General features: G+C 38.5%; 1 protein-coding gene and 1 non-coding gene across 5 annotated transcripts in view; one reads left to right on the forward strand and one right to left on the reverse strand.

Annotated features, from left to right (window-relative positions):
* LOC144633173 (polycystin-1-like protein 2) overlaps positions 1-20,046 on the forward strand; it is a 29,903-nt gene that overhangs the window by 2,744 nt on the left and 7,113 nt on the right. The window contains exons 1-13 of one of the 4 annotated variants that reach the window (XM_078491978.1): positions 1,535-1,602; positions 7,635-7,688; positions 12,099-12,926; positions 13,535-13,641; positions 13,738-13,793; positions 14,185-14,327; positions 15,033-15,795; positions 16,134-16,536; positions 17,035-17,232; positions 17,652-17,825; positions 18,116-18,241; positions 18,694-18,891; positions 19,408-19,659. In XM_078491978.1, coding sequence (XP_078348104.1) covers positions 12,128-12,926; positions 13,535-13,641; positions 13,738-13,793; positions 14,185-14,327; positions 15,033-15,795; positions 16,134-16,536; positions 17,035-17,232; positions 17,652-17,825; positions 18,116-18,241; positions 18,694-18,891; positions 19,408-19,659 — 3,219 coding nt within the window. In that variant the 5' untranslated portion in view covers positions 1,535-1,602; positions 7,635-7,688; positions 12,099-12,127. Of the gene's footprint in view, positions 1-1,534; positions 1,603-4,001; positions 4,158-5,179; positions 5,277-7,634; positions 7,689-12,098; positions 12,927-13,534; positions 13,642-13,737; positions 13,794-14,184; positions 14,328-15,032; positions 15,796-16,133; positions 16,537-17,034; positions 17,233-17,651; positions 17,826-18,115; positions 18,242-18,693; positions 18,892-19,407; positions 19,660-20,046 lie in introns of those variants that run through there. The other 3 variants (XM_078491974.1, XM_078491975.1, XM_078491976.1) reach the window with 3 other exon arrangements.
* Trnav-cac (transfer RNA valine (anticodon CAC)) lies at positions 19,061-19,133 on the reverse strand. The gene has a single exon. It is a non-coding gene; the product is annotated as a tRNA-Val (tRNA).

Here is a 20,046-nt window from a genome sequence, read left to right on the forward strand (position 1 = left end):
TACACAGAAACAATTTTAGGCTAGGTGGCAATTATATAGGTGGTACTTATATACAATTAATAGTTTACAAAATTAATAGCTTACAAAAATTAATATACTTATATACTGTATAATAGCTTATGAGAGTCTTTGTAAACACTTAATGTATTTCAATGTATTTTCAGAATGGCAATAAATATGTGAAAAAAAAAATTGAAAAAAAAAACACTGGATTTTTACACTGGATTGTTACACTGGATTGTCTGCGTCCTTAACTTGTGGTTTTGAATTTTCGGCGACACTCAATGGAACATCTCTCTATTAAAAGCAGTTAAACCTAAACCTTATCAGTACTGATGTTTAAACATTTTAGAGGCGTAATTTGTTATCGAGGTCACTTTTTAAAGAATGTGCATAATGTTAAATATTGATTTTTGCCACAAATTCTTTGTTATTGAAATTTATTGGCTGTAAATGTCATACATCATAATTGCATCGCCTTGGTTCAAACCTCTGTTAAATCATTGCCAAATATTACATTTGTACTGCGTCACGAAGCTAAGAGAGGTAGAGTCAATCTGGGAAGCTTTTTTTGCCATACTTAAAAGCCACCTTAAAATTGAAAAGCATAAATCCAAATTACAAATAAGAGTCTCTTTTTGTTTGTTTGCTTTGTTTATTTTTTTCGCTTCTATTTCATTCTATTTTTTTTATTCCCTTATTTCTAAGGATGGGCCGATACTCGATACCAAATATTCGATACCTCGATATTTTGACAATTTTGAAAAGTATCGATACTTTCGAAAAATATCGCACTTTCGATACGTTTTCGATACTGCACACGTGACCTGAGCCTGCAGTCTCCTGGTCAGCACCTGAGGTTTAAAAATGCAATGTTGCTCAAACAAATATTGTTGTTCTTGTCAAAATTTGAATTCTTCTTGCCTTGATGCAAAAGTGAATCAAAAATACCAAAAATCAGCATTCATGGCTAACATCTACAACGCCAGGACTGTCTTTTGAATTCTTTAACAAATCACGTGACATACCAATGACGTCAGGACGGAAATGACGTCATAATATCGATATCGATATCGATATCGAGAAAAAAGGCAAATATCGTATCGATATCGTATCGTTTTGAAAAACCTGTATCGGCCCATCCTTATCTTACTTATTTCTGGCCCTCCTTTTGTTATGTAGCATTGTACAAGTTATGTAGCCTTATTGAGTATGTAGTAGTAGCGTCACTGTGTAATCTGTTAAAACATAAGTTTCGTAGATAGTATAGATAGATAGTGTTAGTACCGCGTCTTTAAGTATTGTAATATCTTATATTTACGTAGGTATTAGTACTTTTGTGTTGTAAATAAAAAAAAGTAGTTAAACATTTTTAGAGGCGAAATATGTTACCGAGGTCACTTTTTTTGAAGAATGTGCATAATCATAGCGCGTTAAATCTGCATGTTAAATATTGATTTCGCCACAAATTCTTTGTTATTGAAATTTTTGGCTGTAATTGTCATTCATCATATATGCTGTATCAATCCAACAATTGCAAGTCGCTTTAAAACTTCATGAATCTCTGAAGAAAACTACAGGCACTCATTCCACCGAAACAAGGTGAGATGTTCACTAAACGGGTGTTGATAATGTTCACATTCAGACGTTAGTTAAGTTAAGACTTGGTATTTTTCACAGTTTTGTCGTTCGAGATCGGATAGTCAGTTTATTTAAGCCGTATAATCAACAGTTTCTAGGCATATTACTGCGCGCGTTGCAACATTTTTTATTCATTCTGTGGTTATCAGTTGCCTTTTATAAGTGCGGATAATTTTTTTCTAAATAACCTCGATTCCTTAGTTGTACCAGTCGTTTAACTCGTTTTGTCATTCACAAGCACTTCCTCACTGAACATGCTCTGCATGCTCAGCAATGTATCTAAATTTGCCGCAGAGTATAACTGTAATTGACATTTTTACAATATTGAAGGTTAACGTAAAGGCACACATAGCGGGTAAGATATATTTAAAAAATGTCTGCACCTTTGAAAAGGTCGGGTTTTTATGTAAATCGGTTAACAAATCACTTTGGCACCTAAGTAATTTTTCCATACGTATGTACATTAATTATGAGTTTAATTATGAGTTCAATTTAACTTTTTACCCCCCTCAGGTGTTTTCTAAACGTTTAAAATATTTATCATCTAGCACTCATCGTAAGTTTTCATGTAAAAACTCCGTTTTGTTTGTCACCGTGCTCTTGCAATAAAACAAGGTTTGCGGACAAGCAAACTCACGCGGAGCTAAAATTATTGTTAGTTTGTTTATCGACAGAACGTTTTAAACAGCTGACTAAAGATATTAACCAGTTGTTTTCATGGAGTGAGATTGTTAAAATGTCAAAGATTTTCATACGAGTGCAAATTGCATTTTTTTAAGTACTCCCGTGAGCGTTACTTCAATTTTCCACCTGGTTTAAGCCCAATACTTTATTTCAATCTTTCCGTTTATTCCCAGTGCCTCCATTGAAATCCTTTCGTTAATAGCCAGTGGGTATAGAAACTTCAACAGTAACCTGTTTTTATTAAACAGTAACTTTGGCAAACAAAGAACAAAATTAAAATTCTTATAAATTAAAATCCGAACACAACTTTATTTTGTTTTCAAATGATTGTTATCGAGGCTGGATGCTTATCACAAAAATATCGAAAATAAAACCCTTTTTACCATTTTAGTTTAACCTTAAGTAAAATTCTAATAAATATAAATCCGAATACTTTTATTTTAATTTCAAATGACAGTTATCGAGGCCGGATGCTTATCACCAGAATAATAAAATAAAAACCTTTTTACTCTTTTACCGCATTTCACGCTAGCCAAAATGGAAATTAGGAAATTCAACAAACACAGAACATATGGAAAACAACACGTTAGTGAAGGGTCTCTAATCATCAAGTCAGTTTGTTAATTATTATTTGTTATTAGCTAGGTATGTGTTATTGTTATCCATCCAAAGACTTATATATAGGTTTCATCTGCTTAACATTTACAGCAAAACTTGATGAAAGTAAAAGATCGCACATGTCGCATATTTCTGTATACACGTCTTCACGCTGTGATTTTCGGCGAGCTTTTCTAGCCGGTGTGCATGTGAGAGATCAGCGTACGACGACAAAATCCAGAAAAAGATGTTGCTACTAAAATAAGTTTGTATGCGCCATTATTAACATGGCTATTGCACGTTGCTTTATTTTAGTTATCGTGCAAATACGAGCACCGGGCCTATTGTTGCTGACGAAGTAACGGAAAACAATTGAAAACATGCGTAAAGAACTTATTTCTGTTCCAGATCTCAGCAATAATTTTTCTAATATTGACGCATTGTGTAACCTATAATGTGCAGATCAGTTCGTGACTACACTGTCATTCACGTTTTGTAGATGTTGCATGTTTACGCTTGCTGTGAGAAAATGACAGAAATTATGCAACATGGGCAATTTTACAAATTCATAAAACGCAATCAAGTCATTGACATAAATCGATAAAACGTGCCGTTTCTTATTAAAAACATAAAAGGCAAAATTAGTGAGATACATTAGGCGGTGACGGTCTTCGTCAATCTTCGGGAGACTATCGGAGACATTTGCTGATCTTCCGATAACGTTCGAAACTCTTCGGATGTTGCCAGGTGATCGTCAAACATTTTCGGCAATCTTTGAAAGGATTTGAGTCATCTTCATTAAATCGTCGAAAGAAATTTTAAGAAAGTGCAAAATCATAGCCACGAACCAATGTGGAGTGCGGATCTATAGTTTAGTAACCTGAGTCGTAAAATACTTGAGATAAAAAGCAATGATACAACAACCACTGTGTCAGAACACACGAAAGTGACTTGCGTTGCTGTTCGCCGATTGGGCAAAATAATACAAAGGAACTTTTTCTGCTCAATTAGGAGCCAGCATTCGCAGCGTCGTTTGGACTTCCTAGGGGCTCGTTCAGCCCTTCTCAAACCTTTTATCGCTCCAATTTTATGCCGGGTTTACTTCGTCAGTTTCGCCACGACTAACTGCCCCTGCATCTCCGGGGATGATATGCTGTATTCCTCCAACAATTTCAAGTCGCGTTTAAACTTCATGAATCTTTGAAGGAATCTCCAAGCACTTCCACCGAAACAAGGTGAGATGTTCACTAAACGGGGACAAATACTGTTCATATTCAGACATTAAAGTAAAGTTAAGACTCGGTATTTTTCACAGTTTTGTCGTTCGTGATCGGATAGTCAGTTTATTTAAGTCGTACAATAAACAATTCTTCGGCGTATCACTCGTTGTAACAATTCGTAATTCTTTCTGTTGTTATCAGTTGCTTTTTATAACTGCGGACATTTTACTTTCCTAAAATACCTTAGTTATTCTACTGAACACACTGAGCAGTGTATCTAAATTTGCAGAGTATAACTATGCTTGATATTTTTACAATATTGTAACTTGACATAAAGGCACAAAGAGCGGGTAACAGATATTGAAAGAGCACTCGCCAAAAGGTCGGGTTTTTATGTAAATCGGTCAACAAGTCAGTTTAATGCCTTTGTAATTTTTTCATATGTATATACATTAATGTGTTTTCAATTTAACTTTTAAACCCCATAGGTGTTTTTAAGCGTTTAAAACATTTAGTATCTATTAATTATCATATTTAATTAAAGTTTTCATCTAAAAGTTCCGTTTTTTCTCACCGTGCTCTAGAAATGAGAGAAGGCCTACGGGCAAGCGATTACACGTAGACAGTCAGCCCGGCATTATTGTTGTTTGTTTATCCAGATAAAATGTTTTAAAACAGCTGAATCCAGTTGGCTTCAATGGAGTGAGATTGTTAAAATGTCAAAGATTTTTACATGAATTGCAGCTTTTTAATAAACGCAGCGTTACTTCAATTTCCCACCTGGCCAAAATCCAATATTTCATATCAAAAGTTCAGTCTATTTCTAGTGCTACAATTGAAATCATTTCGTTATTAACCAGTAGGTATAGAAATTTCTACAGTAACCTGTTTTTATTTAACAGTAACCTTGGCAAACATAGAACAAAATTAAAATTCTTATAAATTAAAATCCGAACACACCTTTATTTTAATTTCAAATGACTTTAATCAAGGGCAGATGCCTATCACATGAAAAATTAAAACCTTTTTACTCTTTTAGTTCACGCTTGCCAAAATGGACTTCGGAAAATCAACAAACAGAATAATTAAGCAGATGGAAACAAAACGTCAGTGGAGGACCTCTAGACATAAAATGTTTGTTATTACGGTTATATTATGGGTCTATTATTTTCTAGTACGTGTTATTGTTATACATTCAAAGACTTAAATGTTTCATCTGCTTAAAAATTATGGCAAAACTTGATGAAAGTAAAAGACTGCCGCACATGTCGCATATTTTTTAATAAATCGCACACCTTCTCGCTGTGATTTACCGGAAAGCTTTTCTTATATGTGAGAGATCAGCGTACGACGACAAATTCCAGAAAATGATGTTTCCACTAAAATAAGTTTGCACCATAATAAACATTGTCAGTTTATACACGTGACTTTATATTAATTATCATGCAAAATATAATTAACGAAAAAACGAGCACCGAGCTTATCAATTAAAGTAAGCCATTGATTTTTCTTGTTGTTTTTATACTGAATTCATCTTCTTAAAATAGTTATACCTACTTACTTTACTGTAATCTTCTTCCTTACGACTGGGACAAAGGGGCCGCTAATTTAACTGGCAGAAGCGCAATATAGCTTAAGGTTTTCAAACACAGCTTAATCTACAAATTCAAACTTGTTATACGGAATTTAGGTACGGAAATTAGTCAGTAACACAAGCTCCTCGAAATTTTTTCCGAGCAACAGGAGTTAAACCAAGTAATGTAACATGACGTCATAAGTTGCGAAATACCTTTCCAGAGAGCGCGTTCCATGAATATTACTAATAGCATCTGACAAGCCAATGTTTATTTGACATTATTGTTTTAACTTCTAGCTATAGCAAAAAATGTAAATGGTCACGTTCTTAGCTTTCTTATCGCAAGGGGATTGATATATTTGGTGAGACACTGGGGGAAGGATCTTCTAAATGGCTTACTTTCGGCCAGAAACACTAAAAGTAAATCATTGATTTTTTCTTGTTGTTTTTAAACCAATTTTTTACATAAAATGGTTATACCTACTTTCTTTACTGTAATCTTCTTCGTTCCGAGTGGAACAAAGGGGCCGCTAAATTAACTGGCTTCACATACAACTTAATCTATAAATACAAACTTATCATAGGCATACGGAATAAAAAAAAGCTCTTTTCCTGAGTTTTACCCGACATTTATTCCTTTACCTATTTAACGCACGAAAAGGTTTAATAAAACTGATTGAAATCGCCAATCCTTTTGTTCCAAGAAAAAAATTATTTTTGTTTAACGTGATACTGGATGACCAACCAGCAGTTTGCACATTCTATCTAAAAGCAATTATAACCGCGCATTCAAATTCAGTTTATACGCAAGCAGAGAGTGCATCATAATCTAATACTGCACGCTGATAGCATGAGTTAATCGATTCGCCAGAAAATTTTTCTTTTCGGCTCGCGAGGTTTTTGGCGCGTATTTAGTTCTGCCTTTACACTTGGGAAGTTTGAACGGCTCTCTAAACCTTCCGCGCGCACCATAACTCAATAGTGCCCGCTAAAGCAGGAGCCAATTGTTAATTGGCAGCCTTCCGAAACCTTCTAATAACGACCTTTGTAATCTTCTTTTTATTTTGTTTTTATTTTTATTTCAAATTCTAATGTACCCACTCAAGTTTACCATCATCCGGCGCCTAACTGGGGCCGCGCGACACGTTTGAATTGACGATAAGACTTAAAGCTGCTTTCTGTTAATTGATAATTATTTTTTCATGACCGATTTGATGACTTTCCCTACCTAAAATAAACATCCAGCAGAGACCAAGTTCAATTGTACATTCAAATAAGTCCTTCTTTACACGCAGCTGCTATAATGAAGGGTAAAGCCGACAAAAACTTTTAATGGCATTTATTAAGACATCAGTTCTGGATAAATACGTTTCTGCATTTTCAGTCCGATTTTCCGTTTTATGTGTCTCTATTTTGTAAAACTTTTAAGTATTGAAATTTAGAGAATTAAAGAGAGACGTTTTCTTCTTATTTTGACATACGGAGTCATTTGAAGATAAATGTATTTTAAAAAAGTGCCATACAGTTTACATAATGACAGGGTACAAACAATCAATGACGCCCTAAAACACAAATTGAGAGTTGCCTTTGATTGATTGTTTCATCAGCATTATTCAGAATAATTAAAGGTTAAAGGCAACCAGATAAACGGCAGGCTTTTATCTGTACTCAGTAATAATTAGAACCAGCATTGTATAACTAAGCTTTGTGATATTTCTAGAGCAGTCTTTTTGGTTGATTTATTAGTTAGGTTCGTTCAAATGTCATCGTAGCGACATCTTGTTGGTCGTTGCGTTTCGTTTTCTAATATCTATACTTTCTTACCAGAAATACTGAGGGGTATTAGGATATTGCTCTAGTTAAGTTAATGTACCTTTTCGCTAATCAAGCAAGCACATTCTTACTTTTTTATTCAGCTAGCAATCAAGAAAACAAGACCAGACCAAGCCAGAGAAAAATGAACCACTGACGTAAGTAGAGAGCATGCATCAGTATATTTAGGGTTGCTGTAGTTTTGACTGATTTTGGGGAGATGTTTTATTTGGGATATCTAGTCACCCTTTAAAAACTTGGTTACCGACGATGAATATTACTACAAAATGTACCACTTAAACTGACAGACGAAAGGAAAGAGAGATGGCCCAATTAGCTGTTCAGTGAGAAAGCACAGATAATCCCCAAACAATTATGTACGCCAGAATTAAATGCAGTTTGGCTCAGATCCAAGTGAGAAACTGTCTAATTAATTGTCGATTTCGAAACAATAAATTAAATTCTCAAATTGCTGAGTAAAACTGCGAATAGTTGGCGCAAACAAAATGTTCAGTCCAGGCTACCATTTTGGTCTTCTGAACCTTTGGGCGTCTTTCAAATAAAATCTAGAATCATTGCCGCAATTTGTTCTGACCCGTGGGTGATGCTGATTTTTACTTCGACTAGAATAATATTTTTCTAAGATTTGCATTTTGCGAAATTCTCCATTAATATTAGATGCTTTCGAGTCTGCCGCATTTAATACCATCGTCATTTTAAGTAATTTTCTCACTTATTAAAGTCGAATTTCTGTCACTCACGTATGCAACCTGAACACATACTGAACAAACTGCACTTATGGTATCCATGGAGCAGTGGTTAAAAGTAAAAGCTACTTTCCAACCGATCGGTAGTTGAAATTGACGATGGCTGACATAAATGAGCAGAAAAAAATTCATTCAACTAGCTTTGATAATCAAAACTTCACATGGGTTTGTTGTCAAATTAGAAGCAAATTTGCATTTTGGAACACATACAGTACTAATGGTCTCCCAAAGTCCAACCCTACGTCCTCGTCGTGGGAGATGGAAACGGGTAATGCCGGCTAACAGGGCTCTGGCAAACTTGTGCGTGGGGCTAGCAACCCCATCACAGTAACTAATTGCTACGGAAACTGAGGATCAGAGAAATACACAAACACAGGACGAGGGAGATGGTTTCCAGCCCGGAGCTGGACGAATGACTGCACAGCGCACGATCAGGCCACTCCTAAGCCCAAAGTCAAAGTGCCGTATTGGCACTTGGAATGTCAGAACTATGTTTCAAACAGGCAAGACCGCACAGGTGGAAAGGGAAATGTTGCTCTACCGCATTGATATTTTAGGCATAAGTGAGTGTAGATGGACTGGTAATGGCAGTGTAACAACATCACTGGGCAACACAGTTATATATTCTGGGAGGAAGGATAACGATCATAGACAAGGAGTAGCGATCATGATGTCAAAAGCAGCAAAGAAGAGCATGATAGAGTGGACGCCGATAAACGAGAGACTGATGGTAGCCAGATTTAAATCCAGGTACACAAAGTTATCTGTTATACAATGCTACGCCCCAACCAACGATGCTGAAGAGGAGATAAAAGACACGTTTTACCAACAGCTGTAAAAAGCAATAGATAACGTGCCTTCACATGATGTTCTGCTAGTAATTGGTGATCTGAATGCCAAAGTAGGATGTTCTAACGAAGGAAGGGAAAAGATCATGGGGGAAAATGGCTGTGGTGATATGAACGAGAACGGAGAGAGGTTAGCTGATATCTGCGGTTTAAATGATCTTGTGATTGGGGGGACCATCTTTGAACACAAAGAGATCCATAAGCTAACATGGATCTCACCAGATGGGAATGTCAAGAACCAAATAGACCATGTCTTGATTAACGGTCGCTGGAAGCACTCTCTTCACAACGTCACCGTAAAGAGGGGCGCTGATGTTGGAAGCGACCACCATCTTCTTCTAGCAACTGTCAAACTGAAGCTAAGAAGAAACCCCACCAAGATGGAAGAGCAGGGGCAAAGGTACAACACTGCCAAGCTTAGAAACCCGGATGTCAGTAGGAATTTCTCTATAGCTGTAAAAAATAAATATGAGGCTCTAAGTAATGTTGATGAGGAGGCAGAAAGGGATGCAGAATCAGCATGGAGGTTAGCAAAGGAGAGTTACTTGCACGCATGTGAATGTGTGCTAGGGAAGAAAAGGAAAAGAGATAAGAACTGGATAAGTGCTGAGACTTGGTCCCTAATTGACAAGCGTAGAGAGATCAAGGAAAAGAAAGGGGTTGTAAGATGACAGAGACTAAGAGAGAAGCTTTCAATAGAGTACTCATTGGCTAATAGAGAAGTTAGGAAAAATTTACGGAAGGACAAGAGAAGGCACTATGAGAACTTAGCCTCCCAAGCCGAAGGAGCTGCAAGTAGAGGAGAGCAAGGCGAGCTGTATAGGATAACAAGGGAACTCTCTGGAAAATTCCAGGGAGAATGCGATGCTGTGAAAGACAAGGATGGGAAGAGAATCACAATCGAAGCTAAACAGCTACAAAGATGGGCAGAGCACTTTAGAGAGGTCCTTAATAGACCAGACCCAGCAGAGCGGGCTTGTATAGCACGGCCCTTAGGAGACAAATTGAACATCGATTGTTCTCCACCAACAAAGAATGAGATTTTAAAAGCAATCAAGAGTCTGAAGAACAACAAGGCGCCTGGAATAGATAACATCACAGCAGAAGTACTGAAAACTGACATCCGCTTTGCAACAGATTGGTTATACGACTTATTCCATAAAATCTGGAATGCCGAGACCATACCTGAAGACTGGTGCAGGGGACTGATTGTTAAACTCCCCAAGAAGGGGGATAGGACACAATGCACTAACTGGCGAGGAGTAACACTCCTCACGGTACCAAGCAAGATCTTCTGTAAAATCATTCATATGAGACTCAGTGATGCCATCGACACCATCTTAAGAAAAGAGCAGGCAGGCTTTAGACCAGGGGTTGGATGCATAGACCACATTTTCACGCTCCGGAATATCTTTGAGCAGTGTATTGAGTGGAACACCAAGGTACACGTAAATTTCATAGACCTGGAAAAGGCCTTTGATAGCATTCACAGAGACACCTTATGGAATATCCTGCTAGCCTATGGGTGCCCTGAGAAGATTGTCAGCATCATCAAACTTTTCTACAACAACTTCACTTGCAGTGTTATCCATAAGAAGAAGCTAACAGACTGGTTCAGTGTTAGGAGCGGGGTGCGCCAAGGTTGCGTCTTGTCTCCCATGTTATTCTTAGTAGCCATTGACTGGATAATGCGCAAGACAATAGGCAACAAAAGACGGGGCATCAGATGGACACTGACGTCTTTGCTGGAAGATCTAGACTTTGCCGATGATGTGGCGCTAGTGTCCTCTACTAGAGATCAATTACAACGAAAAACATCAGACCTCTCGGTAGCTGCCAAACAACTGGGCTTGAACATCAGCAGAAAGAAGACCAAGACAATGCAGCTTACAGATACACCATTACCAGTGGAATTGGAGAATGAAGATTTGGAGGAAGTAGAGGAATTTACTTACCTGGGAAGTGTTATGAGCAAAAGCAATGCCACGGTTAAGGACATTACCAACCGTCTCCAGAAGGCCAAATCATCATTTGTCCAACTGAATAAAGTATGGAGATCACCAAACATCAGTGAAAAAACCAAGATAAAGATCTATAACAGCAATGTCTTGTCAGTACTACTGTATGGTGCAGAATGCTGGAGGGTTACCCAAAGAGACAGCCAGAGACTATCAGGTTTCCACACTTCATGCCTGAGAAAGATATGCAGGATATACTGGCCCCAGAAGATCACAAACAAGGAACTCTATCAAAGGACAGGACAACGGGACATCACCATGGTAATAAAGCAAAGAAGATGGAGGTGGCTAGGGCATGTTATCAGGAAAGGTCGAGATAGCATAACACGAACTGCATTAAGATGGACACCGGATAGTGGAAGAAGGAAGAAAGGACGTCCACGGGAGACTTGGAGGAGGACGATCGAGGCAGAAATGAAAACAGCAGGGAAGACGTGGAAAGAACTTGAGAAGGCAGCCATGGAAAGGGAGCAATGGAAATCTCTGGTCTCAGCCTTATGTGCCTCCTAGGCGCGAAGAGGATTATGTTATGTATGTTACAGTACTAATGATTATGATTTATTCAAAAGGCAGTGAAGGCTAATGGCCTCAATGTTCTTTGTCGTCTTCGTCTGAAACAACAACCTTAGTTTCACATACAGCTTGGACAGTTTGGTCATGATAGATGCGCATGCAAGTTTATCAACATTAAAATAGAAATATAGAGCGTTTCTGCCACAAAGTGACCCCAATGTACAACTATAATTTGACTTATTTTTTCTGCGTAACATTTTGTTTTAAATGTAAACAATACTACTCATTAATCTGATGGATCCACTTGCAATTTTAAAGACGAAGGACAATTGATCATCATATGCACTTTGTGTTTAAATATACAACTGTCGTCAGTTGGTGGCACAAGTTGTCAACGTAAAGTGCTCTTTCTTTTTTTGCAGTGGTCGATGTGTTAACGTCCACGCAGGGGATGGGGTACCTCAATTGCAGATCTGTACAGTGTGTCGTTGTGACAATTTGCCTTTTAGCACGATTTCAGCAGATTACAACACAGATTACAACAGTACAGCCAACAACAGATTCAACCGTGCAACCAACAACCTTGGCACCACAAAACAGTTCCAATGAGCAGCTAAATGCAACTATTCAGCCGACGACTTTGGTACCACAAAATAATTCCATTGTGCAGTTAAATGCAACTATACAGCCGACGACTTTGTTACCTCAAAATAATTCCATTGTGCAACCAAATGCAACTATTCAACCGACGACCTTGGTACCACAAAACAATTCCATTGTGCAGTTAAATGCAACTATACAGCCGACGACTTTGGTACCTCAAAATAATTCCATTGTGCAACCAAATGCAACTATTCAACCGACGACTTTGGTACCTCAAAATAATTCCATTGTGCAACCAAATGCAACTATTCAACCGACGACTTTGGTACCTCAAAATAATTCCATTGTGCAACCAAATGCAACTATTCAACCGACGACTTTGGTACCTCAAAATAATTCCATTGTGCAACCAAATGCAACTATTCAACCAACAGCTTTGGAGCCTCAAAGCAGTTCCATTGTGCAACCAAATGCAACTATTCAATCAACAGCTTTGGCACCTCAAAGCAGTTCCATTGTTCAACCAACAGTACAACCAACAACTTTGGAGCCTCAAGACAGTTCTACCCAACAACCAATAACAGCTGGACCTCTAAATATTACAACTCAACAACCAACGGTTATTACGTTGCCACCTTCAAATGCAGGTACTAAGTTAACTTTTTTCGTTTTTAGTAAGGATAACACAAATCAATGTGATGTACCGAAAACTCGATACGTAATCGAGTATTTCCACAGCTAGTTGCGTTACGTTCTCCGAAACCTTCACGAATTTTTAATCAATAAAAGGAAATAAAGATTTTCCAGACATTTATAAATAATTTTCTCCACTTTTTCACCCAATATGATCTAGGGCTTTGAACCAATCACAGAGCGTGTTATAATCTTCAACCTTCAGAATAAGTCATTAAAGTTAACGTGATATAACCCATATGATAAAGAAAAAATGTTGCCATTCCAGCAAAATAAAGCTCATTTTTAAATGAGCTTTATTTTGCTGGAATGGCAACATTTTTTCTTTGGTTATTTTATGATAAGCTGTATTTTGACTGAGTTAGGTCGGGCCAGCAGCAAAATATTTGGGCCTTGATCACTTTGTATGGTTCTCGCTACGCTCGGTCCGTACGTCATTTGCTCGGGCAAAATACGTTTTCGTCTAGTGGCGTCTGGCTCGACCTAACTGGGTCCTCAATAGCTCATATCGTGTTACATAGTGAAAACTGAATTAATGAGTAAATAAATATTTTTTCCACAGCAACTATACGAGTTGTCTTTTTGAGGAAAAACTTCCAGTTTGATCTCAATCTGCTAAACAGCTCCTCTGCAGCTTATCAAGGTTTTCAGACTTACATCAGAGATCAGGTAAAACTACATTGTTATAACGTAACGTAGTCAGATCTGTGTATATTGTAGTTGTGTTTAGGGATGAAATAACCACGTTTTTGCGATTGGTTGCAGTTCCTGTCGAGTCTTAACTCACACGGTGTCTCGCAAGTGAGAATTTTATTTGTGAGGTAAGTGAGCGTGAATTTATAAGTCATCTCCAATCCCAACCACTGACAGAACAGACACCGAAACCCAACCAAGATGGCGTCCGTTGAAGGGTCTCTGCTTGATAGTAAAGGCTAAGTCAAGTCACATTAATTAAGGCCAAACTGACCCACACTACTGGGGCTTATCTTTTTTTCTGTAGCATAGAGCAACTAGAAATATCGGTACCGCCCCCTGGATGGGATGCTAGTCCATCACAGATTACCGTAACAGTTCGCGGTATGCGTATATGCTGCTGGGTGAAACGAGGCGCTGCGAGGGTTACCTATCTTGCCCAAGAACACCGTTCTGACTCAAACCTCTAAATCTGAATCCAACGCGCTAATTATTAGTAACATGCTTTTCTTTCAAAAGACCTGGAAGTGTGGAAGTAACTGCTGCTTTAACAGTGCCCAATAAAAATGACATAGCAAATGTTCAGCAAGCATTGGATGCTTTCAACAAATCTGGAGTTATAGGAACTATGCCTTGGATTGCACGTTCCTGGGAGCCGGAAGGTAAGTACCGGGTTGTAATTATTTAGTATAGGAAAATCCAGGTCTAATACAAAAATGAAATTTTTCTGTACAACTTCAGACGTGGTTTATTTTGCTGTTACTGTCGCTGAAGCTGTCAGTGTCGCTGTTAATCTCACAAAAATATCAATGACATTGCTGTCATGGTAACAAACAAACAAATATTGCAAATAGAACAGACACGTGTTAGGTCTTGTTAAGAATCCCAACTAGCAGTGGTTTTAAATACCAGTTGGCTTAAAAAAAGCGTGGAAGAGTTTGGCGGGGAGTTTGGGTTGGGACCACCGAACACAATTGCAAATCCACGAAATTAGATGTCCAGGGCCCAAACCACTAGGCCATACCGCCTCCGCCTAGCAGCTGCTAGTTGTTACTGCTGTCACCGCTGCTGCTGCTGCTGCTGCTGCTGCTGTTGTTGTTGTTATTGTTATTGTTGTTGTTGTTGTTGTTGTTGTTGTTGTTGTTGCTTTGTTGTTGTTGTTGTTGTTGTTGTTGTTGTTGTTGTTGTTGTTGTTAGTATTGCTGCTGTTGTTACTTGACTTGCAAAATGGTTTAAATGGCAAAATAGACTGAAACCTCCCAAAATATGCTTTCCTTTCATCTTTCTTAATGTTTTTCTACGCCTTTAACACTGACACGCATTCTACAAGCATGAGAAGTATTCTTGCCTGTTCCTGTTATTTTCAGATGAATCATGTCTGCCTCCAGATGTCAGTATACTAAATCTTGCAAGGTGGGAGGAAAGGCATTCCGGCGTTACTATTCCTCGCTCAAAAGATTTCATCGTACAAACTCTTGTCGCGAAGCCACAATGCAACTCGTCACAAACGCTGTTATTTAAATGGTATTTGTTCAAATACAGTGAAGATTCCCTCGGCAATACAACTATAGAAGCGACAACCCTTCTGGACACCAAAAGCAAGGAATGGAATTTGCCGAAACGGACGCTTGATTACGGTCAATATTTCGTAGATTTCAGAACAGCTCTTGCAAGTCATCCCCTTGTGATTAGTAGTGCTCTTGGATTTTTTAATGTCACGAAATCTCCTCTGATAGCTGACATATTAGGAGGTAACAAAGTCACGCGAGGAATAGGAAGCGTCATTACTTTGGACGGTATGGCCTCTAGTGATCCTGACGTGGAGCCTGGTGACCAATCTTCAATGCAGTTTACTTGGCTGTGTAAGAAACAACAAGAGAGCTTTCCTATTGGTCCGCTAGCTTCAATTCCGGTTGTTACCACTTCTTCAGGTCCAGGCAGCGGCGGCTGTTTTGGGACGGGTGTTGGAAAACTAAGTTCTAATGAAAAGGTCGTGAAATTAGACACAAGTCAAATGGGTGTGGGTGAGTTTTATGACGTCAAACTTATTGTGACAAAGGACGACAGAGCAGACGATTTCTTGCAAGAAATTGAGATTGTCAGCGGTAATCCGCCAGAAGTGACTATAAGGTAATTAAGATTTACATTTGCTTCCATAATATCACTCGATTTTAGATAAAGCATTATTTGCAAAATTACTTTTTACCATCAATCTCTTGGTTGGTCATTGTAAAACAGTTTATAAAATGCTATTCATATAAAACGCGCTCCGATTGGTTGGTTGTGTGATATATCATGGTGTTAGTAGCTTTAACATTTTATAAAAGAAGAGGAAGGAAATGATTTACATAGCCTGGTGCACACAAATGCCAAATTCGTCCAATATCTCTTTCCTGAATAATCCTTGCGCATAAAACAATATGTTAGTGTGAATGGACAAGTTTTAATGATTTATTATTTTCTTTAAGGTGCCTCATCAACTGTGATAAGATTGCGGCTAGTGTCTCAACACGGATCAGTGTCACAACAACATGCACGGGGCATGCGTGTAAGACGGCAAAATATCAATGGCAGCTTGTTACTGTTAACACTAATGGTGATGAGCTCAGTGAAATATCCCTGACTCGTGACATGACAGAAACTGATCTTGATATTCCCGGCATGATAATCAAAGAAAACCAGCTCGCTGAACTCGCCCTAAGTTCGTTTTATCGATTAAAAGTCAGAGTTTCGCCGGATATCGGACCCTCGGGTAATGCTGCTTACCAATTCAGAATGAACGCCCCACCCAGTGGTGGAAAGTGCATTGTGACACCCGCTAGTGGAGTGGCTTTGAAGACCGAGTTTGTTTTTATGTGTACAGGTTGGCAGGTAAGAAGGGTGATCTCTTCGTTAGCAACTTCCTCATCAAGCAATCTGAAGCCCTCTTTCACGGGTCTTTCACGGCAAGCCAGTCACGCAATCTGATTTGTTCTATGACTATGTTGCCTAACCAGCCAAAAACGGCTTTAATCTTGCCAAAGAGAAGACCACAGGCGTTTTCTGTTACTCGCCTTTCCTTAACCCTCTCGTGAGAAAAATTGTGCCAAAAAATTTTATAGTTATGACGTATATGTCCGGATATGAATATGATTGGTTGTTACTGGCTTTCCCGCGAATCTCGCAACAATGCAACAACAAATCAGAGACACTACACATGTCTCTAGAGGGTTACGTCATCAGTCCGGAATTGTTGGACTCAAATCTCCGACGTGCCTAGCGTCGCTTATGGACTGAAGCATTTTCCATTATTTTTTCTGTTTTCTTGAGCTAGGTCAAGTGTAAATGACTTGTAATACATATCACCTGTCACCTCCTTTCCGTCTCCAGGACCCAGACCAACCGCTAACCTATGAGTTTCATTACAAGACCGATAATGGTTTGTATACCGTTGTTTCGTACGGATCTGAAGATCACGTGACTACAGTGCTTCCCCCAGGAAAGAGAGAAGATAACTATGAAATCGGATTTGAGATCATGGTGACGGACAGTTTGTCGGCAGCTTCTCACTCCCCTCTCGATATCAGGGTGGGTAGAATTTTCGCTGACTTGGGCTAATCCAGAAAAAAAATGTCAAAAGACATGTAAACTTATACCATGGACAAATGTGATACATTTAAACTTAAACCATAGACAAATATTATATTTATACATATCATCATCATCATCATCATCATTATTATCATTACGTACCGCTCATTTAAAAACTAAAATTCCACATTAGGCCAATTCCCTCCCCCACTCCACCAGTATTGGAGCATGAACAAGTCAACCTTTATCACCCAGTTGAAAACCTTTGCATCTGTCACCAGTGTATACTTGTTATATTTGGCATAAGTTTCTCATCCAATAACGCTTCACATGAAGATACAAAGTCCTTTGCCTCTCTGTTAAAAACAAAACTGACGAGATGAATAACGGCGTTCTTATCACTGTCACATTCTCAGGTCACCCCACCCGCGCCCACTGATGATAATCTCAGTGGACTTACCGTTGGAAACAGCAGTCAGTTTAACCAACTCGTGCAAGCAGGTGACGTCAGAGGTGCGACACAGCTGGCAAATGCTGTGCTTCAGACCGCTGACCAGTCGGATTCAACTTCTACTCAAGATAAAATAGCAGTACGTGATGAAATTGTATTACTCCCATCCGCTAACGGGTATCGCGTGATAAGGGGGCACTTGCTTTAGTAACGGGGCTTCCCCGTATTATTAAGGAACCTCCCTAATAACACGCTACTTTTCCTAGTAAGCCCACACTTCCCTTAGAGGCGGTTCTGTCTAAAATGAGGCAGTAAATTAATAAATGGGAGGAATGTCATGGTCTGTAAGATTTGCTGTAAGCCTCGATCTTATCTCCGCATCCTTAGAAAGCTTGTTAAAAACTGACCCAGTTAAACCTTTTCCCACAGATCAAGGATTCCGTTGTCAAGAGTGTGTCTGATATGGAAGTAGGTAATTTACAGTCCTTAACTCAAGTGACGTCAGTTATTGCACGAGCAACACTGGAACCTAATGAAGTGACATTTGACACACAGGTATGCATGACTCTGTATCATGGCGATCACGTGTACACCACATGCTACCGTTGTGCTCTTACTTATTTTGCATTCTTCAAAAGTACACGGAACGAAGACTACTTTCATTTGATAGAGACTTTTGCGTGCACTATCAAACCGCGATGAGACAAACTCGTGGACTACCGTTTGAATACATTTCTGCAAGTTTTTGATTGGTACACCCACCACTGGGAAAAGCAGTGACCTTAGTATTCCCATACCAAGTAATCTGATTTTCCCAAACAACATAGCAATACATTGTCAAGCAGAAAGGCGTATAAAAGAAAGGAAATTATCCATTTAGAGAAACTGCACTAATGTACCCCCAAAATTGGTGTTTCAAACAATAAAATGTAATCAATCTTTGTGTCTTAACTAACCATCTCTCTTGTTTCTGAAAAAAGTTTTAAAAAAGTACATTTTTTCATCAGAACCTTGCTCTGCAAACTCTCACATCTATGACATCACTGCTACAAAGCAAGACGAAAGACGATTATGCTTCGGAATCCGTGCTGGTCGAGCAAGGCGGAGAGAACCTGGTACTGAGTCTTGGTAATCTTCTTAATTCTGCTGCACAGAAAGCAAGTGTGACCAGTAAGACAAAGGAAACAGTGGAGAAACGGACAAAGGTAAATAACCAATTCTTGCTGATACCTTAATTATGCCGGTCATCACCGTTGCAGAAAGTTCAATAATTTGAAAAAATATATATATTCCAAAAACAGTTCATGAAAACAAGAAAACATGGCATGAACGAATCCAAAAACAAAAGAAGTCACAAGAAAAAAGTGGAAATAATGTCTCCGGCCGGACTTGAACCGGCGACCTTCCGCGTGTGAGGCGGACGTGATAACCACTACACTACGGAAACGACGATGGATTCAAAATTATGTTTCAAATTTATATAATATAAGTAGGAAATCCAATGTCTTAGAAAATTGAATTATTTTTACTTCGTCCGCAGAAATGCACTGTATGATAGACAAGTTTGTAAAAAAAACTGTGGACATGTTTTCCTTGTTTTTTAATGCGTAATTTATCTCTCAGTTCTTGTTTCGTAATAAGAAAGTAAAGTTTGTAAAAAAAACTGTGAACATGTGTAACCGCAATATTACACAACAACTGATTGTCTTGTCTTCTTGCAGAGCGAGAACATCTCCAGAGATACGGAGAAACTCATCGATGACGTTGGTACAGCTCTGTTGTCGAAAATGATGGTGGATCAAGACCCACATCAAGTTAATACAAAATCCTTGAACATGGAGCTGAACAGACTAAGCCCCAGGTCTCTGGAAACAAACACAAACTTCACAGATGAAGACGTAGCAAGGTTTAAATTCCCTCTAAGCGCAATAACTGATGACAAAGCGAAAGATGCTCTGTTTATTGACAGTGTGGTAAGCAGTGTCACGGTTTTTCTCGTCATATATTGAAAAGGTTATATTGACATCTAAGAACATCGTCTTTGAATAATTTTTGGAAGAAAGGTTTCATTTCTCAATATATTTTCACGTTCCTTAGGTTATATGGTTGGTTGAAAATATTGTAAAGTTTCAAATATTACAGAGTACACTCTTGTTCTTTATTCGCCTATGAGATTAAAGGTTTTATATTATTTTTAGCTCAACAGGTGCAAAATTACCCGATAGTGATAGGCGCGTACGCGTCGTTCCCCCTTACTTTTCACCAGTTACATCTTTTCAACGCTTGAGCCCTGATTGGTTGACGTTAATTTCGGACAAACTGATTGGCTCTGTGGTAACTTCTTTCATCCGCATTTTTTC

The sequence above is a fragment of the Oculina patagonica genome, chromosome 12 (assembly GCF_052425735.1).
Source record: "Oculina patagonica isolate OP01 chromosome 12, crgOcupat, whole genome shotgun sequence".
Classification (NCBI taxonomy): Eukaryota; Metazoa; Cnidaria; class Anthozoa; order Scleractinia; family Oculinidae; genus Oculina; species Oculina patagonica.